We start from the raw sequence: 24,152 nt of genomic DNA, 5'->3' as shown, positions 1-24,152 counted from the left end.
ACACCACCCTTATAGCCGAAAACAAAGAGGAACTCAAAAGCCTTTTGATGAAAGTGAAAGAGGAGAGTGAAAAAGTTGGCTTAAAATTCAACTTTCAAAAAATGAAGATCATGGCATCTGGTCTCATCACTGCATGGGCAATAGATGGGAAACAATGGAAACAGTGGCAGAGTTTATTTTCTTGGGCTCCAAAATCACTGCAGATGGTGACTGCAGCCATGAAATTTAAAGACACTTGCTCCTTGAAAGAAAAACTATAACCAACCTAGAAAGTGAAAGTGAAGTCACTCAGTCATGTCCGACTCTTTGTAACCGCATGGACTGTAGCCTACCAGGCTCCTCTGTACAAGCTAAGCAGCATATGAAAAAGCAGAGACTTTACTTTGCCAACAAAGGTCTGTCTAGTCAAAGCTATGGCTTTTCCAGTAGTAATGTACGGATGGGAGAGTTGGACCATAAAGAAAGCTGAGCGCTGAAGAATTGATGCTTATGAACTGTGGTGTTGGAGAAGACTCTTGAGAGTCCCTTGGACTGCAAGGAGATACAACCTGTCCATCCCAAAGGAGATCAGTCCTGAATATTCATTGGAAGGACTGATGCTGAAGCTGAAACTCCAGTGCTTTGGCCACCTTATGCGAAGAGCTGACTCATTGGAAAAGAGTTGAAGATTGAAGAAAGATTGAAGGTATTGGGAAAGATTGAAGGTGGAAGGAGAGGGGGACAACAGAGGATGAGATGGTTGGATGGACCTCACCAACTTGATGGACATGAGTTTGAGCAAGCTCTGTGAGTTGGTGATGGACAGGGAAGTCTGACATGCTGCAGTCCATGGGGTCGCAAAGAGTCAAACATGCCTGAGTGACTGAATTCAACTGAACTAAGGCTGAATTCCCCTATTTTCAAGTCCCTTCATGAATATGCATGTACCCTTTTAGCTTTGGGGAAGTTCCCTGGTGTTCTTGTTACTTGCTGCAAATAATACGTCCTTGTTTCCTACTCCTGATCTGATCTTGTGCTTGGCTGTGTCTGTTGGCTCAACATCCATCAAGAGGCAAACACAGTTTTTGGGTAACAGCAGCAGATCACAGGGGGATACATGGTGCCTGAGAAAATGTGGAGCCTGGCCAGCAAGGACAACTAGCAGCTCGAGCGTGGAGAGCCCGCCTGCTGCACATGTGCGTGGTGGATACCAGTGGGAACAGTTCTGGGTCCTGTCTCAGTCTACCTGGGCTTCCATCTGGAATGCCACCCACTGGGGCTTACCTAAAGGGAGTCACTCACAGTTCTGGAGGCCAGGAAGCCCAAGATCAAGGTGCTGGCAAGGGATGCTTCCACACTGAGGTCTCTTCTCTTTGGTCACCACAGGCTCCCACCGTCTTGTGTGTGCTCACGTGACCTGTTCCTCATGATCTGAGACACAGACTGTCAGCTCCCCACCGTCAGTTCTTATAAGGACGCTGATCTTGTGGGTTAGGGCCCCACTCTCACGACCACAATTAGCCTGAATTACTTCTGTAGGGGCCCCATCTCCAAATACAGCCACACAGGGAGTTAAGTCTTCACAAAGTAAATCAGGGGGTGGCAGAACGCGTGTGTGTGTGTGCACAGATGTTCAGTCCATAACAGGTCCATGGCTATCCGAGAACCCAAAAGCAGGTCTGCCTCACCTTTATTCATCTCTGAGCTCCTCAGATGTGCGTATGAGAATTGTTGTTGTTTAGTCGCTCAGTTGTGTCTGACTCTTTGCAACCCCATGGCCTGTAGGCCGCCAGGCTCCTCTGTCCATGGGATTTCTCAGGCAAGAATAATGGAGTGGGTTGCCATTTCCTTCTCCAGAGGATCTTCCTGACCCAGGGATCAAACCAGAGTCTCTTGCGTTGGCAAGAGGATTCTTTACCTCTGAGCCACCAGGGAAGCTGGTATATGAGAATAATGCGCTAATAAACTGTGTGTCTTGGTCTTGTTAGTCTGTTTTCTGTTACAGAGCCCTGAGAACCTACAGAGAAGAAATATCTCCCTGGGTGTCATGTGGTTAACACTCATGAACAAAAGCCTCCTAAGCTATCACTTTTAGAAACACTTGGATGAGACCCTGGGTTCTCATCCAGCAGTTCTCCTCTTTTCTGTTCAGAGCATGCAGGTGGTGCTTAGAGGGAGAGGAGTCTTGCTCAACTGCTAACTGAGAATTAAGGTTGAAACACCCCAGTTTGAAACAAATTCCACAAAAGCGTACATCACCAATGAACATTAAGAAGGCTGTGCGCCGAAGAACTGATGCTTTCCAACTGTGGTGCCAGAGAAGACTCTTGAGAGGCCCTTGGACAGCCAAGGGACAGACAAGGAGATCGCACCAGTCCATCCTAAAGGACATCAACCCTGAATATTCTCTGGATGGACTGATGCTGAAGCTGAAGCTCCAATATTTTGGGCAACTAATGTGAAGCGTCGACTCACTGGAAAAGACCCTGATGCTGGGAATGATTGAAGGCAGAAGGAGAAGGGGATGACAGAGGATGAGATGATTGGATGGCATCACCGACTCAATGGACGTGAATTTGATCAAACTCTGGGAGATAGCGAAGGACAGGGAAAACCTGGCATGCTGCAGTCCATGGGGTTGCAAAGAGTCAGACACAACTTAGCAACTGAATAACAACACACCCTAGTTTAATCCATGCAAAAACCTTTGTTATCCATTGTAGACACATAAGCTTAGCCTTGTTAATGAAATGTCATGGACTACCAAAAACCCAGAAAAATATCCTGGATCATTTTGTCATTTTGATTTAATAAACATTTCAGCTGAAAGAGTAAGACTTGGAATGATGTCGGCATATAATAATTAAATCTGGCCTAACCAGCCTGCAGGTATATTTTTAAGCAAAAACAAACACAAAAATTCTGTACATGTGCCTGATGGCTTTTTTTTTTAACAGCAAGCACATATTTGGCAACACAGAACAGTTAAGAGGATGGTCATCACTAATTCCTTTGGTATCTATGTAATAGCAACGGTCATGAGAAACCACAGTGGATATAACACACAGTGTGGGTGTATTTCTTTATAAGTCAGCAGCAGTGAAAAGATTTATAATTTCCCTCTTCCTGACATAAGTGGGCAAGGGAGGCAGGCAGCCCCGTTGGCTTTGATGAAAAGACATTACACGTCATATGCAGCTAATATGGGTTAACGGTTGTAATATCTTTACCCTGATGTCAGTTACAGCTGTTGCTTCATTCAGGTATGTCAGCAAAGTAAAGCTGAACACAGGGAGGATGCTCTGAAAGTCATCCACAGGACACTTTCCCTACGTCTTTCATGCTTGGTGCTGTTTCCTCAAAACGATGGAAAGAAATTTATCACTTTTTTTTTCCTCATCTGCAATTTAGACCACAGACTTCTTTCTCTTCCCTTTCAAGCTTTGATAAGAACCACCCAGCCTTTTTGAAAATCCTAGAGGCAAGTCAAGTCTCCCCACTTCCGGCCCCTTCATCAAGGTCTTGACGTGTGAAGATCTGAGGGAAAGACGTCTGCTTGAAGTCACATTTCTGGCTGCAGCCTGGCAGGTCACAGCATCCCTGATGTGGATATGGTTCTCCTGCTTAGAGAAGCAAGAAAAAGGGGAAGAATTTCAACACCTCCCCTGCTACACACCCCAGACAACTACCTCAGACAGTCTCTTGGAGTCCCAGGATCAGAACTCTGCCTGAGGCGGCCAACAGGACTTGAAAGAAACCCTCCGTTCTGGGGGCAATGAGCCAACACTGTCGCTATACTCCATGTGGAGAAAACATTTGCGTGGAGGCGCCTGCTTCCCTAGCAGCCCGCCAGTGGGGAGATGGAATCTCAGCGAAGTTTCTGACAGCCTGTGCTCCAGAGAAGTGGGGGACATCATGTCCACGTGAGACAGAGAAGGCTGGAGAGACTTCCTAAGTGTCTCGGTCCATGGGGCGACTGGTTCAGCTCCGTGACAGCCGATCCCAAAAGGTTTCTATTTAGCTAGACATTCATGGGTCGTGATCAAGTATTGATGGAAGTACAAACGCCATGGGCTCTCTCACGGAGAACCATCTGCTGATGGGACTCATTTCAATCACTTCACAGATCATTTCCTTTGCTTTTAATGCACACGCCAACACTCTCAACACAAAGCCACAGTGAATCATTTTTTTTTTTTCCATCACTCTCCTTAACCCAGAACCCGCCTGTCTCCGCTCTCCGAGACCCTCTTGCGGGGGGGGGGGTGAGGTGACTGCTCCTTTCCTTCCCTTGTTCTGTCTCTGACGTGCCTCATGTTCAGACTGTCAGCCACTTGGTACAGTGGGAGACCAGGTCCACAAGCTGACATTTTTATACCAGCAAGTGCTGACGTGGGAGAACTTCAGAAGGAAGAGGATTTTCAACCGCTCTTCAACCATTGGTTGTTTCGCAAATAGTTCTTTGAATGAGGAGCGTTTCATCTGAGCAAGCATTTGCTGACTCACCCCAAGAGCACACAGCTTCCAGGAAGTTGGGTTGGCAACAGACGCTGGCTAAAAAAACCCAGGCAATTGTTTTTCCATTATTCCATTACCAGCTGGCAGAGAGGGCAAATCACCAAAATAGGAGTGTCTCCTTCAACGTGAAGGCACGGAGGCTGCAGCAAGGCGGCCTGGTGCTGTGACCGTCTGCTCTGTCATCTCAAATGGTCCCGAACGTTGTCTGGTCTGAACTCATGAATATCAGCCACAGAACCTCTGCCCCTGCAACCTGCTTAATCGCTGAAGGCTCATTGCGTGCCAGAGCCCAAACATGCTCAGACGCAAAGAAATCAGCTCCAGGATCGGATGTGAATACTGAAGCTATGATGATGACCCATCCTATTATAATTTCAAAGTCTAGTCTTTCCCTAAGTCTGGTGTTAATAAGAGAATCTAGCACGTGGTGACCAGTTCCTGACAGAGCTTGCAGGGATGGCTAATAGGATTCAGGCCTTTACGTCCATATTTACTATATTAATAACATTATTATATTCCTGTGACGACCTCATTGTGACAGAAAACCTGGATATTTGAAATTCACTCATCAGTATTGGGCTTCCCTGGGAGCCCAGATGGTAAAGAATCCACTGGCAAAGAGGTAGACCAGGTTTCGATCCCTGGGTTGAGAAGATCTCCTGGAGAAGGGAATGGCTACCCACTCCAGTATCCTTGCCTGGAGAATTCCCATGGACAGAGGAACCTGGTGGGCTACAGTCCATGGGGTCACAAAGAGTTGGACACAACTGAGCAACTAAGCACATCATTGGAAAAGACCCTGATGCTGGGAAAGATTGGAGGCAGGAGGAGAAGGGGATGACAGAGGATGAGATGGTTGGATGGCATCACCGACTTGATAGACATGAGCTTGAGCCACCTCCGGGATTCGGTGATGGACAGGGAGGCCTGTATGCTGTAGTCCGTGGGGTCACAAAGAGTTGGACACAACTGAGCAACTGAACTGAACTGAAGCACAGCAGCATTAAAAAACAACTATAATCATGGAGAAAAGAAATTAGTTGAGCAGAAACTAAAACTTAACTTGCAGCCTTGTCCTGAGCTGGCTGTCCAGAGGAAAGCGAAGCTCAATAGACATCATAAATTCCTACCCACGACTTACCTCAGGCACCTTAGTTAAGAACTGTCCTCAGGAATACATAACTCAATGGCATTTAATCTCAAGTGGGCTTTTATTTATTCTTTAGATTTTAAGACTTGACATCAGGTTTGCAAAGGTAGGAAGCCCTTTCTGGGCATTTTTGAAAGGTGGCTCTACCCAGGCACTTTGAGATATTTAGAAATTAACTGACACAAATCCACTTTTTAGAAAGTGTCACAGAACAGTCTAGAAGTGGTTTGGCCCTGAATTTAAATTATTGGTTAGGAAAAGCATTGGAAATTCTCTGAAGATAGTAAAAAAAAACAAGTAGAAGTTGTGACAAGATAGCTACCTACGAAAGACTGTCCTAAACTAATACCACGCATCTGATGGAAAATACTCTTTGTTAAAAAGCATTAAAAATGTCAACAGGAATTCAACCTTGCATTCTAGAAGAGGCCTCATAAGTTCACCAAAACCAAATTAACCTTAAGGGCAAGTGTAACCATGCTGTCAAAACTGTTTCTAAGAATGAGAAGAGCTTGAGCAAGCACAAAGCCTGCAAAGCATCCAGTGTGTAAGACTGATTTTTGCTGCAGCAACACCCACAGATTCAACAGTCTTGCCGGTGCATCTTCTCAGTGCCAAGCTGAGGGGCTGAGAGATGACCAACCAGTGGCCTTGTGCTCAGAGTTTCTCAGGACACTCTACTTCCACGTCTATGTAGGGATGACGAGAAACACTGCGGCTGTTCCCTCTGGGCTGGACATCCTTCTAAGCGCTCAGCTCACGCTGCCTTTTACTGCACTCCCACAGAAAACTGAAGGAGAAGGCACTGCAATGGTCTCCATCGGACGGAGAGAGATGAACAGACTGAAGCAAGTAAAGAAACTAGCCGTGCCAGCCCTTATTCAGCCTACATGTCCCTAGGCACCCTTCCTTGCCTTCTCTGTTAAAGTGGATCCAGGCCCTTGAAATGTTTTGCCTTGGCCGCTCCCACAATGCCAGGCTTTGCCAGCAGAGGGAGCAGGAGAGGGGCTGCAGGAGGAGAAGGGACCCGGCCGTCAGGAAGCTCAAGGGCCCTTACCTGGTGGCTCGATGGTCAGGTGGGGGTGGACCAGGAGCAGGTCAGAGGACCCCCGGAACTTGGCAGCGTTTCTCTCTGAGCAGCACCTGCACTAGCTGCTTGGTTCATAACACAGAACATGGGACGGGGCAGTGATGCTTGTAATAGTTGCATTTATTTCCATTTTTGGTAAAACTATTGTCCTTCACTCCCCAAACACATTTATAAATAATGGGCATTGTAAGGGCTTGGAGGAACAAATAGCAGAGTTGGAGCCATCAGGCCACTTTCAGCCATGCAGCTCTTTTGGTTGGGGGGTGGCTTGCCAAAAACACTGATGTGACCTACCAATTTTTCCAGCCAATTCTGCCCTCATGGCTTCCGTGAATATAGACTCTTTTGCTGAATGAAGACAGGTGCTAGGAGTGGGGTGGGGTTGGTAGGGGCGGCTCTGACCAGCCAAGGTCACCGAGAAACAGGTCCCCAGTCTCTGACAGAGCAGCCGCCTAGCTCCAAAGTTACCTCCAGTATTAACGGTACAGACATCCAGAGGGGTTTCAAACACACTGTGCGATGGTCCAAAATCTGGAGTTTGCAGAACTGGCGGAAGTTGGGAATGGTATTTTTAAAGTGATGCATTTAGGTCCTAGAAATCTGATGAAAAAGCAAGAAAAAATAAAAAACCAGTCCCTTGGGATCTAAGCCCATGAGCGCATAGAAGGCCTTTGTGCCTGCGTGGAAATGGTAGGAGTAAACATCAGAAGCAAAAGGTAAAATTCAGAAGTCAAAAAACGAAAGGACTGTATCAAGTGGGTTCTGTTGGGTTGATTACCCCACTGCAGTCTGAAGATCCATTTCCTCAAGGGTTATCATTTCTGCTTGGTTTAGGTCAGCAATTCAAGGAGCTGTGCTTTGCTTTATGGATTAAAAAAAAAAAAAATCAAAAGTAAAAAAAGTGGTTCACGTCATGAAGATACGGTTAAGTTTAATGGTTTATCCAGCGTTTGAAGTCATCCCAGGTCCAGGTAGAGGGTCGGTGGGGCAGCCTGCGGTTAGACCGCGTTCCTTTGAAGGAGCTGGTCCAGTAATTGCTGGGGAAGCAGAGACAGAGACGTCAAGTTCAGACTCAGCATCTGGGAGCCACACACACGTCACCCCTGCTGGCGGCCGGGCCGTTACCTTTTTGAAGACCTCGGCCCGGAGTCTGTTGCTTTGTAAGATCACCCTTTTCTTTTGGTCCTCTTTTTTCTTCCTAACTTCCGGCAAGTTATTATAGATTCTGAAACAAATTGAGAAAACATTTTGAAATGGTAGTGAGACAGCGTGCGTCTGCCGTGGCTCTGCCTCCTGTCTTGTCAGCAGGCGCTTACATTTCAGAGGGCAGATCAGCCGGCTCTGGACCACCCCGTGTCTCTGAGACCCCTAGACCTGGGGCTCCCCTGACCGTCTGCAGACGGGGCTGCCCAGGCGGGGGCCATGCAGTCGATGGGGCCCCACCCAGGGCAGAGCTGGAGGAGCCAGGGATTTCTTTAGAAGTCACGTTTCTTTCTCTCCACCCCCTTGCTTGTAAAATGAGAGATGCTGGGCCTACTGCTTTGGCCACTCTGAGTGTGCACGTGAGTGTGCGTGTTCAGCAAGTCATGTCCAGCTCTTTGCGAGCCCATGGACTGTACCCCACCAGCCTCCTCTGTCCATGGGATTTCCCAGCAAGCATACTGGAGTGGGCTGCCATCTCCTCTTCCAGGGGGATCATCCCAACCCAGGGATCAAACCTGGGTCTCCTGCGTCTCCTGTCTTGGCAGGTGGATTCTCCACCATCTGAGCCACCTGGGAAGCCCCCTGAGTGTACACTTACTTTTTACCAAATGCTTTTTTTGCCTCTTAGCTTTTGTCTTCCTATGACTTGGAAAAGGAGCAGCGACTCTATGAAGGTAGCTGGGGTCATATCGGAGCAGCACACAGATGAAACGTGCGTGTCTGCCTCTTCACCTATGCGCTCCTAAGGAAGCTGTGTCCAAACACATCTCAGGCGTCAGTATCACATGTTTGTGCAAAATTAGGAGCTTCCACGACACCCGCAGGGCCTCAGGGAGCCTCCTTCTGGGCCCTTCCTTCTTACTTCCCTACAGAGACTGCGTATGTACTGATGCCAAACAAGATTTTGGCTGGCATCCATGCACAGAGAGGGGACGCTGCAGCCCGAGCTTTGAGGATGCTGTACCGGTGACATGTGGCTGAACGTTTCTTTTATTTTCCCTCATGTTTGAAAGCCCAACAAAATTTAACATGTTCCCCAATTAAAATAATAATTACAAAGTATGAAAAGATTGATGATGGCAACATTAGCAAGACATTGTCTTGGTTAATGGGTATTAGGCGAATCATCTTTTTTATGAGTTTATCTTTTGAAATTATCTTTTACTGAATATACAGCTGATTTACAGCATGGCTGTGATCAGTATGGCTGATCTATGGTGGTGGGTTAGTTTCCGGTGTACAGCAGTGATTTAGCTTATACATGCATGTATATTCTTTTTCAGATAGGTTATTAAACAATACTGAGCCCACTTTCTGGTGCTGCACAGTAGGTCCTTGTTGATTATCTGTTTTACACACAGTAGTACGTATGTGTTAACCCCAAACTCCTAATTTATCCCTCCCCCACCCTTTCTCCCAGGTAAGCATATGTTTCTTTTCTAAGTCTATGGGTCTATTTCTGTTTTGCAGATAAGTTCATTTGTACCATTATTTTTTTAGATCCCACATCTAAGCAATATCATGTGACATTTATCATATGACATTTGTCTGACCTACTTCATGTAGTATGATCATCTCTAAATCCATCCATGTTGCCGCAAATGGCGCTATTTCATTCTTTTTATGGCTGAGTAATATTCCATCGTGTATATGTTTCACATCTTGATCCATTCATCTGTTGATGGACACTGAGGTGTCTTTCATGTCTTGGCTGTGGTGAATAGTGCTGCTATGAACACTGGGGTGCATGTATCTCTTCAAATTACAGTTTTCTCTGGGTATTTGTCCAGGAGTGGGCTTGCTGGATCATATGGCAGCTCTATTTTCTGTTTTTTAAGGATTCTCCTCCATACTGTTCTCCATAGGAACTATACCAATTTACATTCCCACCAGCAGTGTAGGAGGGCCCCTTACTAATCATCTGACACGAATTTTCTCGGGTAGCCCTCACAGCAGGTGGAAGAGACGTACAGTGTCCTGTTATGGGAGTGAGGAACCCAGGCCCAGCGAGGTCAGGAGGCCAGTGACGTGCCTCAGCTGGTGAATGAGGAGCTGGGAGCCCAGCCTTGGTCTGCTTGACTTCTTGCAACACTGACTCCCAGTCTCACAGCATAAAGTAACCCAGGAACTGCTTGCACCCATCAGAGTGCCTGGCACAGAGGGCATCAGCATGGCATGAATTAATGAGTGCACACATGACTGCCAAGCCCAGGAGCTGTTCTAGAAGGAACCAGGAGAAGGCCGTCAGGATCAGTAGGAAAGATGACATGTCCCAAAACTCCACAGTGGAAATCCTCTGGCACCCATACAGACACATTGTCCCCATCTTAACCATCTGACCATGTGGGGTGTTCAGGATAAAAATTCTTAGGCCTCAATCCTGGAGCTTCTGCTGCAGTATTTTCTTAAAAGAACATCCTTAATAAATTATGGTTCATTTATGCAATGGACCACTTTGCATCAGTGAAGAAAATCATCCATATCTATATTCTCTGACATAGAAAGACCCCACAGACATAAAGTAAAAGAAGCAAGCTACAGGAAAATAATACACAGCATGATCCCATTTATGCTCAAAAATTAGACAACTGTATATGTAACTAGTAAATGTCTGTTCAGGCAGAGAGAAAGGCCTGGAAGGGTATAAAGGATGCCAATACCTATGATGTCTCTGGAGGCAGGGTAAGGTTGGGAAAGTGGGGTAGGAGAGGGGATAGCTGGTCATGAGTGACTTCAGTTCTCTCTCCTGTGCTTGAATTTTTAAAATGAAAGTGCAATTTAGTAATAGAATTAATAACAAAGACATGAAAGAAAATGAAGCTCCATTATGGTTCTGCAGGGGAGTGAAGTGCGAGAGCCAGGGTCTGAGTCCACTCAGGGCAGATCACAGAGTGCATGCCTCACCGACTATCTCCAAGGAGCCCCGGCTTCCAGCCAGGAAGTCACGATGGGGGACACAGCACCACTGGTCCTCTCGGAGGCTGTTCCGTCTTCAGTGAGATGACAGGGCAATGCTCTGTCCACGGAGGCTGCTTTGACATCTAGCATTTCAATTTCAAGCCTCCACAATAGTGGCTTTGGGCTTAGGGACCAGGAAGGGACAATTTGGCTGAATTTTCCACCAAACTGAAAGAGGAATACTTTGGGCATGAGGTATACACGGCTTCATACTTCTGAAACAGCAGGTCTTGACCCCCAGTGGCCCTTTCAAACCCCCAGTTAGAATGCTGTGAAGCCAGTGGTTAATGGGAGGGTTCCCCTCCTCCCCACTGACACTTTTTTTTTTTTAATTTACAGAGAGGTTCCCTACAGATAATCAAAGCTGGCTAATGATCATGGAAACAATATAATCATGGGAAAAGCAGAGATTTTGTGCCTGGAGTGGGGAGAAATGTACTCTTCCTATTTCAATGGTTTCTCTAAGTTGCCCTATCAGTTTGGTTTAATTATTATAATTCCCCCTAGTGCCAGATACTTTATTATAAACTAATGACATGTTACTTGCCATGAACTTGGCGAACTCTGCCGGGTTATTACGTGTGGACTGGGAGGCCTGAGCTCGGGAAGAATGGCAGCCTTTGTGTGCTGGTGAGAATGAGGGGGCGTCCAGAACTGCAACCAGCCAAGCAGGACATGGAGAGCTTGCGGCAGCCGGGCGCCAAGTAGGCCAGCTTGTGGCCCTCTGCGGCTCCGTGGCCCCCTCACGCCGTCCACCTCCAGGCCTGGAAGCTTTCCTGCAGGCCCGGAGACCCAGCTGGTCCCCCTCTTCTGAAATTACCTGCGAAGGTGCACAGTGACACATGGCACCTGCCCAGAGCAATGGCAGGAACACGCAGAAGCATCTCTGTTGAGTCTGGGCATCTCTTAGAGACCAATTAGCGGACTGGTTCAGAACTCAAGACCTACCACCTTCCTAAGGGTTTTCCAAGAACGACATCAACATTCAGAGGTGCAGTTCGGCAAACGCACTCCTTTGGGCCAGCTTTTCAAATTCACGGCCGAGAAGACCTCAGAGCTCAAACGTGGACCTAAAACTAGTGGCCCCACTGGACTGTGCCTGCATTCAGCAAGCCACCTCTCCTTACCCCACTTTTTCGACCTCACACAAGAGAACCAAGTACCTTTTAGATCGCATGTGCATCTCCTTCTCTGAAATGTACCTTTCTTTGGGTTTGAACAAGTTATCTGAAAAAAAAAAAAAAAAAAAAAAAGAAAGAAAGATGATTAATTTCAGAAGGTACAGATGTTGCACTTATCTAGAAAAACATCACGATGGGTTTGGTTGACTCTCTGTTATCCTTTCTTAATCTAAGATCAGCCTGTTATATACACAGCAGGACTCAGTAGACACACACCACAAATGATTGTATTAAAATTGACAACCTACAGGTTTGCTTTGACAACAGTCAAATACAGCATGAAGTTCAAGGTCAGCTCTAACAGACTTCAGAGGCAGTGACTGCTTTGCAGGCATCACTGAGCAATAGAGTCACAGTTTACTGGAGTCCTGCCAGGGTGGCACAAAAACGTGTTTCAGCATCACTCTGGGTGCAGGCCTGGGGAAGTGGTCATCCCATCTACAAAACAGTCACGCTAGGTCTCTGGTGTCTCTGAGGACACTGAGAGCAGAGCTTTCACTCACAACTGCAGTCTCCATCATGGGTTGCCAGCCTCGACTCCCTTTCCAAGGGGGAGGAATTAGTCCTTTCCAAGGTCAGAAAACATAACAGAAAGCAACGTAACAGTAACATCTGTCTAGCGTCTTTTGAGAAAGTGCCCAGTGGCTACACATCACTGAGTCTGGAATGTCTTTTAATGAGAGTACACATTGCTAATTGCAAGGATGTTTACAGATGGCACTCATAAAAATGGTCTGCATTTTTTTTAGAAAGAAAAAAAAATAGTGAGTACCCTTTTGATACAACTCTGAGATTCCTGAGAGACTCTAGGCCCTATAGATTAGCCAAGAGTCTGGCACCCCAAAATGCTCCTAGGGTGCTTGCTGCATGGCGATGCATCTGAGTGGCTATCACACCAACTGCCCGGAACACCTGGATGGTAACCAGCACGCCAGCCTTCACTCGGCAGAAGTAGATGGTGGCTCAGCATCCTTCAGTCATGGAACTAAGGCAGGCTCCTGGCGTCCCCAGCAAGGCCCCACCAGGCTTCAGTCAGTTTCCCCACCTGGGCCTGTTCCCCGTCTTCAACACTCCGGCAGAGCCACTTCAGATACCCCAAGCTTGAGAATATGCAGAATTTTTCAAGAATATACAAGAAGGTGGGCCAGAGGCAAGGATATGAAGAAGTCTTTTCCTGCCTGGGGAACTACAACACAGCTCTGATTTACAATATGGAAACGACACAGTGGCTGAGCTTGTCAACTGTCTGGTTATAAACATAAAAGATGGTACCGTTACTCAACCTCAAAGACAAGATTCAAAGGAGAAACAAAAGAAAGGAGAAAGACATCAGAAGAATGTTCGCAGCGAAGGGGAAACATCTCCAGTGTTTGGAAAGGCATTGGGCCACGTGAACCAGGAGAGTCAACCTCACCACGAGGACTCCGATCTGCCAAGACACCTCCCAGTGCCCAGCCTCCCCTCTCGATCTAGACAGGGCCAGGCCAGAACCCAAGACCTCAGGAAGAGCCCAACAGCATTCCAAAGAAATGGGGGTGTTGCCAGGGCAGTCAGGGTCTCAGGCAAGCAAACATGTGTCTGCCTACAGACTCCCGCTCCAGGGAGAAAGAGCCGCCTGCAGACGTAGACTCCAGCCTGCACCAGCATTCCTCAGGAGCGACTCAAGATGAGGGAGAGGCTGGTGTGGACCGAGGAAGGGGCCCCAGGGGGATAGAAACGCTATGAACGGCCTGTGAAACACTTAACAATCTCAGCTCAATTGCATGTGGTCTCCCCGCAGATATTAGCTCTGCTTTTGTTTTGGTTCAGTTTGATTTATTTCTTTTGAGCGCCTGATACCACAGTGAAGCTTTGGTCTCATTTCCAAGAGGAAACACAAGCGAATGTGAGCCCTGGGCGCCTCCTCGGTTTTGTTTTCTGAACTCTTCTCCGCCCGCTGTGCCTCAGCACAAGTTTAAATTCTGGGCCCAGCGGCCGACGTAGGTGCAAAACAAGCAAGTCTGCGTCCAGGAGTGCAGACCCCAGCCGGCAGTCTCCAGCCCATGCCTTGCGCTGGTCGCTGTTGACTTTGAGTTTTCCTAACAGCACCAGGCTCATTGGATGAGCAATGGAGGCTTTCGGGATGCAAGGGAAGAGAGGAAAAGAACAAAATTCTGCCTCCCTGGAGGAAGTGGTTTGAAATAAATCATTGTGTGTTGCAATGGCTCCCGACCTCACTAGAGCAAAAAAAGAAAAAAGCCCATTTGGCACTTTGAGAGGGAAGGCGGCCGGAAGAGGCAGGGGGCAGTGTGACACCGGAGGGTCAGCACTACTAGTTATAATAAGCTGCTAGCATTTATTGGATCTCAATAGGTCTTCACACTAACCCTGTGACATGCTCGTAATTTTTGCATTTCAGGGACAGAAAATCAAAGTTCAAAGGGCCAAGGGTCTCCTGCTCTGGGTCACTCAGTGAATGAGTGAGCGACAGAGCTGGGTTTCAGTCCAAACCAGTCTGTCCAGCCCTGCCCACACACACCCTCAATCTCAGAACGTGGTCACCAATCTATGCTTCAGAATCCATCTTCTGGGAGCCCTGACACGTGCTGGTCAATTTCCCAGGCATCATTCCAAAAGTTCTTTCTCTTCCCCCGGCTCCTACACTGAAGGAGCAAGGACTATGCCTCCAGGGGATGCTCAGAAGAAAAGAGCACTGATAAGATCTTGCCACCCTGAGACTTCCTGATTGAGGGAGGAGCTGGATAAGGAACAGGCCAGCTACAAACTATCAGGGGAGTGCTGTGATGAAAATGAATCGCTGGCCACTTGGTCAAGTGGGTCCCGGGGGTGGTCAGGAAGGTCCCTGGGGGAGGATATATGTTACTATGACCCTAATGAGCTGGCTGCGGGGGCCAGTAGAGGGAAGAGCGAGGAAGGATCAGGGGGCCATGGTGCCTACGGTGCTAGGAAGGAGGGCATGAGAAGGCAGGTGGGGAACAGAGGTGAGAGCAAAGACCGCTGTGGTTCTCCACCCAGGCACACTCCACCACCCCTGGCAGAGTCTGACCATGATTCCCACGCATGGGCACTGGGATCTAACCCAGAATCTCCCATGGCTCTAGTGGGCACCACGTAATAGGGAAGAACGCATCTGACACTGTGTTAGGTCCATTTCATCAGCCTTTGTATTCTACTGCTTTTCCTTTGAGTTAAGAATGTTCCCCAAAGCCTGAAATATACAGGAGAGCCCTTTGTCAAGGCTCTGACCTTTAAGGGTGTAACATTCGTCCATTCATATAGAGATGAAAAGTTGGAAGCAGAAAATAACATTTGTCCCGTTGGAGGTTTACAGGAACCTCATGACACCTGCAAGAACAAAGGAGTCCCACACCAAGAAGGTTGCCAAAGCCAACACCTCCCTCACTCGCCATGCCTTTAGAAATGCTTTGCTGAAACCCTTAGGGGAGTTTGGACTTTTCAGGGGCACGAGCCACCCATTTTCCTTATACGGCCCTCCAATAAATCTTTCTCTGCTCCAGACCCCCTTATATTTTGGGTATTGTTGGGCCACACTATGTGTTGGGCACACAAATTGCATTTGGTAACTGCTGGAGGTAGGAACCATCCTTGTCGGGGTTTGCAAGTCTATTAAGGAGAATTTCGAGTCTGTTAAGTGTTCCTTCAGAGTAAGAGACAGAGAACCACATGAGGTTTTAAGTAGGGGCTCTGATTTGGATTCCCAAAGGATGGCTCCAGCAGCGGCTCAGAATACGCACCAACTGGGTAGGAGTAAGGGCTTCCCTGTTGGCTCAGATGGTAAAGAATCCGCCTGCAATGCGGGAGACCTGGGTTCGATCCCTGGGTTGGGAAAATCCCCTGGAGGAGGAAACGGCAATGCATTCCAGTATTCTTGCCTGGAGAGTCCCCATGGACAGAGGAGCCTGGCACGTTACAGTCCGTGGAGTCGCAAAGAGTCAGACACGACTGAGCGGCTAAGCACACAGGGTAGAGTACATTCAAACATGGCTGCAGGGAGACAGGTCAGACCATTGTGGTTGGGTAAGCAGTGCTCAGCACAACTGGGAAACAGGAGGACTCAGGACTCAGCTACACCCACAGAACACGAGCAAAGAGGGCTGTGAAGGTGGGACAGAAAACCAGATTTTATGGAGGAGGGAGGGAGGGCGAGTTTGGGGTTAGCAGGGGCAAACTATTACATATAGAATGCATAAGCAACGAGGTCCTACTGTATAGCACGTGGACTGTATTCAACACCTTATGAGAAACTCTAGTGGAAAAGACTATGAAAAAGAATGTGTGTATATATATGTATAACTGAATCACTTTGCTGTGCGGCAGAAATTAACATAATGTTGTGAATTAACTATAGTTGAGTAAAACAGAAACGAAAAAGGAAAGAAAAACAGGCTTTGGGTTGGAGCCACCCTTCATTTGACTGTTTGACTTTCACCTGTTTGGTGCTCAGTAGCCTCAAGGATCAGTGAGACAAAGGACTCCAGCCCAGGGCGAGAGCCTGGGTGTCACTGCTCATGGGGGTTGTGCAGTCCATCAGGGAAGGGATGCAACTGGGGAGACTTCCCAGAAGGACACAGCTGAACGGAATCTGAAAAACAAAGTGGTGTCCTGATAGCGAGAGGGAGTCCAGGAGTAAGGTGGCCTGGGCAGAAACACAGCGAGACCACAAGGACCAGCCTACAGCAAGAGATGGCTCTTCAGGGAAATATGCAGCTGGCTCTGCTGGGGACCTCTTTTTATAGGATGGAAACCATCCTGCACGCACTGTGCTCAAAGATACAGCGAAAGCCCATCTATCCAGACCCTTTTAATGGAAATTCTGCCTTTATAAAATTAAAGTGACTGGTGAGAACAATTTTCAGCCAGCTTATGGATCTTTTATGGATTTTCCTTGAAGCTTCCTGTATTCTAATTCACTAATATGGAGGAAAGAACTGAGGCTGTATTTATGTCCCATTATCATTCAGATAGAGCAGGCTTTTTTCCCCCCCTTAATACAATTACTAAGGTAGTTAATTGCCCATTTCTGTCTTTCTGGAAAATTCTTTTTCTTTTTTTTTAAACCTGAGTTTCTGGTGTCTGGCTCATTATTGTATCCAAACTACTAGCCTATTGCTAAGTTCATGAGTTAAGGCCAGACACACAGTGTAAGAAAACAACAAGCTCCCAAGATTTTGGTGCTTCTGAGGCTGTGCTTGTGGAGCAGCTGAGTACAAGCCTGATATCACATTAATCTCTATAATAAACACACGTGGGTGTTTATCACAACCCTCATCTCATGTGTGCAAATACGCACACACACAGGACAGGTGGCCTGAACACTCAGACAGCCAACGGTGTTACCAGAAGCAGCAACGGTCACCTGGACACCAGTGTGATGCGGTTTATGAGGCCAGAGCTCATTTTCCTCCGCACAGAGTCCTTATCTACAGCTCTGATTGCAAAGCTCCATTTTTCCTATTGAACAGTAATCTAAATGATAATCAAGTTCGCACTGGATTTATTAGCGCAGTGCCCTTGCAGAAGCGGATTTTCAGCAGTCACCTGAGCACTGTGAAGAAGCGTTTAGAATGTGCTTCCCCCAGCTTACGGACACCAAAGCTAAGGGATGCCTGTTGGAGAGAATCCAGCCAAGAGCCAACCAGCCAGTTTGGAGTAGAGACGCCAAGTCTACACTGCCCAGTATCTTCTAAGAAAGACACGGCCTACCCAAAGGAATGGAAATGGGGTATGTCTTAGGGAAGAAAATCTCTAGAGGGTTTTTCCCCTAAGAAAGAGGCCCCAGTAGGTGTGTATTCTAAGCTCACAAGGGAGGCTGTTCACTATGTCAGTTTCAAAGCCAGTGAGCAGCTGGCCTTCCCGCAGCTGTGATAACTGCATCATGGTCTTCAGGGGTTGAATCCAGTTACTTGCACATCATTTCCATTCCGCTCGTCTCGCTGGGATCTCTAATTCGCTGACACAGGCAACAGCCGAGGGTCTACCTTGGACTAATTAGCCCTCCAGAAACTAAACGGTGTGTATTGCACCGTAGAAAAGCTAGTTAAAGACTCATAGTTTGTTCACCTCCAAAGTGCTCTTGTGATGATAAAATCCTGTGCTGGATAAACATCGTCATTTTTCTGAAATCCTTCTATGCTTCTGTGGGACCCTGAAGGACAGTTTCACGTGGTGAGCTGCCCATTCCAGGCACCTGGGTAGTGGGTGGAGGTTGTGTGTTTCATTTACATAAAAATAACGCTCTACACAATGAGACAAATGACCAGTCAGACCCAAAAGAGAGATACTAATGTCACAGTTTAGAGATGCAAGGAGGCTCTCAGATCCTTCGGGTAAAGGCATCCAAAATTAAGATATGAAAAAGAAACCAGAGGTCTGCAGAGAAATCTATTTCTCTCCCCACGCTCATGTCAAGGAATGAGGCATCATGGGCTTCTGGTTAATGCAAGTGAACTGTCCTCTCTGCAGAGGGCTTGGTTCCTGAACATGCAGTCTGACCCTTGAGTTTCCAGCAGAATCACTATCCTGGGGACTCTGTGAACACACAGGGTGCTGGGCGCTAAAGGATGGATTTGAGAAAGGGTCTGCCCCTGGGTGTGGGCTTCCCAGGTGGCTCAGCTGATAAAGAATCTGCCTGCAATGCAGGAGACACAGATTTGATCCCTGAGTTGGGAAGATCCCCTGGAGAAGGACATGGCAACCCACTCCAGTAGTCTTGCCTGGAGAATTCCATGGACAGAGGAGCCTGGTGGGCTACAGTCCATGGGGTCGCAAAGAGTCAGACACGACTGAGCATGCACACACATTGACACTGACCTGCCCCAGGCATGGGGCAGGGGGAGGGGTGTGAGAAGGGCCCACCAGGCACTATGGAACCCCACGAACCTCCCCACACATCCTCACAAGGTAGAATCCTTGATGCAATATGGGCAGACCAGGGACCATGGCTTCAGTTCCCCCAGCTAGAAAAACCAGATCCCCAAGTCAAACTGTTTAAAAGGAGTCTTACCACAATTCCGTTTCTCTATCTCTCAGACCCAAGAGCTCCATCATAAGCTGCTTCCCCATCGGTCCCCAGGGTCCTGTCCTTTATGGTTCTAGATTCAGTTTACTTGGCTATCTGCCATAAGAAGCCCCTGAACAGGCTGAAATCATGCAAATTCAGTTCACCTGGCTGTCTGCGGTAGCAGAGACTCGAAGACCAACTCAGATCCCCACACAAGAACAGACGCTCACACACTGAACCCTCAGCAAGGGCTCCCATCAGTTGCCTAAAATGTGCATTTTTTTCCCCTGGGTTCAGCAAAACAAAGTACAGCATTACTCACAATGAGCACATTGGTGAATTTAAAGGTGACCCAAAGGAGCCAGGAAGCTTTACCAGCCTCTAAGGTTTAATGACCCCAGTTCTCAGTGACCTCTCTACACATGGCAAGAAATCATCATTGGTTTCTGCTTCATGAAAATCATACAAGTGTTAGTACATTAAACATCATCTTTTTATGATGTACCTTTGATGCTTCCTTTGGCCTGCCTGACCCTCCACACCATGAAAGAGGTGTCCACTTGGGATCCAAGTCTGAAAACCTGAATCAGGTTGGGCCTCAGCTTGGTGCTCTGTGCCCTGGAACTGGCCGCTCAAGCTTGCTGGCCTCCTGTTCCTCCTCTGCTCTGTGTGGGGACAGCATCTGCCTTAAAGGTCCTAGGAAGACCTCACAGGAATGGTCCATACAAACATTGACTGTAACCCTGGAGACGCCAGTGGCAGGCACAATGCTAACAGCCACCAGTCTCCAAGCATCCCCTGCCCTGGCCCGCATTTGTGACTCAGTTCATCCTGTGACTCAGGAAAGCAGGAGTTTTCCTCTTTACAGATGAGCAGAGGTCTCGAAGGTCAGTAACTTAACCTCAGGTCTCAAAGCAAGCAGCTAAGAGGCCTGAGAATCGAGTCATTGATGGAATCAATGGGATGTTTATTCTCTGCAGTAGAGAGAAGCCCATGGTTCTCAAAGTGGGGCTGACGCTTTCACAGAAAGGCCGACATCTGGGCGGCGTCTGCTTCCCCTTCATTCCCTGAACCAGCAGCACCAGCATCACTGGGGAACTTGTGACAAATGAAAGTTCTTACCCCTGCCCCAAGTCAGCTGGATCAGAAGTTCTGGGGCTGGACCAGTGTCCTGTGAGCTCTCAAGTCCTGCAGGGGATTCTGACTTGCTCCTGTTTGAGGACCACTGAGAGCCGATAACAAGAAAGATAAGGAAAACAGCCAAGTCCCTCCAGGGGTTTCCAGGCTTTGAGGAAGGATTGCCAGATATCATACAGGAAGCCCAGGGAAGTCTGCATTTCAGATCAACAATGAAACAGTTTTAGCATAAGTATACCCTATACTCTTAGTGAAGCCTCTTGATGAAGGTGAAAGAGGAGACTGAAAAAGTTGGCTTAAAACTCAACATTCAAAACAATGAAGATTGTGGCATCTAGTCCCTTCACTTCATGGCAAATAGATGGAGAAAAAAGGAAACAATGACAGACAAAATCACTGTGGACAGTGACTGCAGCCACAGAATTAAAAGATGCTTGCTCCTTGGAAGAGAAACTATGACAAACCCAGAGAGTATATTAAAAAGCAGAGACATCACTTTGTTGACCAAGGTCCACATAGTCAGAGCTATGGTTTTTCCAGTTGTTATGTATGGATGTGAGAGCTGAACCATAAAGAAAGCTGAGCACTGAAGAACTGACGCTTTCAAACTGTGGTACTGGAGCAGATTCTTGAGAGTCCCTTGGCCAGCAAGGAGATCAAACCAGTCCATCATAAAGGAAATCAACCCTGAATATTCATTGGAAGGACTAATGCCGAAGCTGAAACTCCAATACTTCGGCCACCTGATGCAAGGAGCTGACTCATTAGAAAAGACCCTGATGCTGAGAAAGATTGAAGGTGGGAGGAGAAGAGGGTGAAGGAGGATGAGATGGTTGGATGGCATCACTGACTCAATGGACATGAGTTTGAGTAACTCTGGGAGATGGTGAAGGACAGGGAAGCCTGGCGTGCTGCAGTCCATGATATAGCAGAATCGGACATGACTTAGCAACTGAACAATAATATTCCATGCAATATTTGGGACCTGCTTATGCTAAAAGAGGTTGTGATGCCCTGAAATGCAAATTTAACTGGGCATCCTATATTTTCACTTAGTCAATCTGGCATCCCTATTTTGAGTGTGTGAAGAAACTCTCCCTGCCGTGGCAACAGATAATCGGGTCACTGGCTCCAGAGCCCCCATGGGCATCATCTGATGCAGCTGCCTACATCACGGGGAAGGCAAGCCTCTGCCCCAGTTCCTCGGTTGCTTATCTGGTAGCTTATTGTTTCTCTGCCATTTTTCAGCCCTTGGTGTGGGGAACACCACCCTCCCTGGTTATTTCGCATTGTGACATTGGTGAAGTGCTTTCCGAAGGGGTTTTGACTGGCTCCTCTTTCTCCGCTGGACTCCGTTGGGTGACAGTGTGATGGCCTTGTTACGGACTCCAGGGGAGCCCACATGGAGAGAGGTCCAGCACCTGTCAGTGGACAAGCTTCCAGGGAGGCAAGCTGGCCACAGTCTGTGAAACTGGCACCACACCCTGCTGCCCAGAGGACCCCAGGCTCCTCAATCATTGCTTTCTGGCTCTGCCAGACCAAAGGGATTCAGATAAGGAGAATAAGACCTTCTTCCCACAGTCTCAGATTTTTGTGGGAAATGGCACATCAAAATTCCAGTTGAGGCTTCTTTAGCAAAGCATGGTATTGGGTTGGCCAAAAAGTTTGTTAGGGTTTTTCCTTCACATCTTTTAGAACAAAACCTGAATGAACCTTTTGGCCAACCCAATAGACAGTCTTAAAAGCAAAGATTCCTTGAGCTACATTTCCAAAATGGATGCTCAAGAATTAGATAAAAGCATCCCAAGGTCAAAGAAGTTTAGAGAAAACAAGCTTGAACAAATTTAAGCAGGCTTCATTGTTGTAGGACTTATCAGTGCCTTTAACATGCATGGACATTGTCAACCTCCCAGAGAATAGCTTACGAAATAATCCAAAGGAGCTGGTCTCCCTCTTGAATGCATTTTTGATTGTCTAGGCTTAAGGATGCTGGGGGGAAAAGTGACAATTGGAGAACATTAGCAAGTTATAATTAGTTTTCAGTTTTCAAAGTTATTATTTGTGGCTACAAAATAGGATTTTAAATAGATAAAATGTGCTATACTGCTTTCACATTTTCTTAAGAATGTGTGTGTGTGTGTGTGCACGTGCATGTGTGGGCTGAATGGCAAGTTTAAGTTAGTCATGTAAAGAAACTATGGCAATAGCTCAAGTCATACTTCACCATAAAACAGCAACATCTAGAACACGTCCGAATGGCTAGCTGTTGATCTGGGAGTCACTGCTTGCTCAGTTCCAGGGTTTCCCAGCATTATTTAGAGAACCACAAAATATGGTGATTTATAGATGATGAATAAACTTTCATTCTGGTTGCCAAGTAGATTTATATCCTTAGTGTCACTGAAAGGTTTATTACTGAACTGCACTGGGGGATAAAAGGGAAATCATTTGGAAAATAAAATCCAGGCAGTTGGGCGAGTTCCCATTAAGACTTTTTTCCTCACCACTCTGCAATTCTGTGTTTTAACCTTGCATTATTTTAATTGGAAATAACACTGTCCTACAGATCTACTTCTAATCAATAGACATAAATTGATCTTTTCTTCCTGTGTTTTTTAGGGGAAAAAAAAAACTTTATCTTTGGTCTGCAAAGGATACCAATAACAGCAACATGCAAATATTTTTGAATCAGGGAAATAGTCTTTTAGCTAAATCATGCTTCTTGTTTTCTTTGCAGACTGATGAAGTAACAATTGACTTTTATCTGATAAGCGCATTTTAAAATCCCTTTGTGGGCAATGGGAGAACTAGCCCCAAATATTTTTTCGGATGATTGATGGAGAAATATCCAGGAGATCAGATTGGAGATTGTAGGGATGGTGTGGCCAGCACCAGCTGCGTGATGAACAGCCCACTTTTATTACCGCGATGACTGCTCCAGCCATCTCATATCTTCTGGGTCACTTTTCTAGCTTGATGCTCAGGGAATGCAAATTCATTTAAATTCTTGTTCTAGCCAAAAATCATCAGTGAAAGCAGATCGGCTGGAGAAGGAATTCTGCAGTACCTTCCGGAGAATTCCGCTCCTCTACTGGCCCGTGATCTGAATGGCTGCACTTGGCTCACCTTGGAAAGTGTGGATAATGCAGTTCAGATTAAGTTGCTTGGCTTTGCTACACGCAGCAGAGCTTGTCAGGGTGACTGGTGTAGTGTACCCTCACTGGCACTTAGAATCCAGGGAGATTTTGCTGGCATGCTCACAGGACTATAATCCAAAGTGGAAAGGTAAGGAGGTAGGGCATCTAAGAGAGATACAAGAGGTGGGAGTGTTCCAGTAGCAGAGGTGGGGAGGTGGAGATTGATAGTCAGGGAGGGCTTCCTGGAAGAAAGGCCTTCCTGAAACCATCTTCCTGATGGATTTCCTACACATTCACGGGTTAGGAAACCATCAGAAAGAGCCACGAGGACCACTGCAATTGTCAGGGGAAAGAAACTGAGATGGAGGCAGGCCGACCTGGGCTGTTTCAGCATGCTTGGCTTTCTAACCATCTGCGGCACTGAATACAGGGAGTGACAGTGATTCGCGTGAGTGAAGGGCTCGACTTCGCAGCCAAAGTCACCACATGGTGACAGGAATTAGCGGCAAGAGCCTTGGAGGTGAGAGATTGAGACTGAGGCTGGGCTTAAGCTGGGCTAGGGAGGTTAGGCAGGATGCTGCAGGGCAGAGGAGAGGGACAGCAAGATTCTATCAGGCAGTTTGTGGGTACTGATGGCGCATGCTCCCAGGGGTAAGGAAGGACAGCCTGTCAGACCAGCTGGGAAAAGGAGGCAGGGGTGCCAGTCACGCTGGGAGGGATCTGGGATGCAGGGTGGGATTAGGACCCAGGGAGGCTTGAAAGCTGGAGATGGAGAGGC

At 47.3% G+C, this 24,152-nt stretch overlaps 1 protein-coding gene across 1 annotated transcript in view; it reads right to left on the bottom strand.

The window, feature by feature from the left end:
• Positions 6,788–24,152, bottom strand: part of C26H10orf90 (chromosome 26 C10orf90 homolog) — a 243,569-nt gene continuing 226,204 nt past the window's right edge. The window contains exons 7-9 of the mRNA XM_013975309.2: positions 12,062–12,125; positions 7,863–7,962; positions 6,788–7,774 (exon numbers count right to left, since the gene is read on the bottom strand). Coding sequence (XP_013830763.2) covers positions 7,736–7,774; positions 7,863–7,962; positions 12,062–12,125 — 203 coding nt within the window. The 3' untranslated portion in view covers positions 6,788–7,735. The remainder of the gene's footprint in view (positions 7,775–7,862; positions 7,963–12,061; positions 12,126–24,152) is intronic.

The sequence above is a fragment of the Capra hircus genome, chromosome 26 (assembly GCF_001704415.2).
Source record: "Capra hircus breed San Clemente chromosome 26, ASM170441v1, whole genome shotgun sequence".
Lineage (NCBI taxonomy): Eukaryota > Metazoa > Chordata > Mammalia > Artiodactyla > Bovidae > Capra > Capra hircus.
The sequence above is the reverse complement of the archived record's forward strand: the minus strand, read 5'-3'. Positions and strand labels throughout refer to the sequence as shown.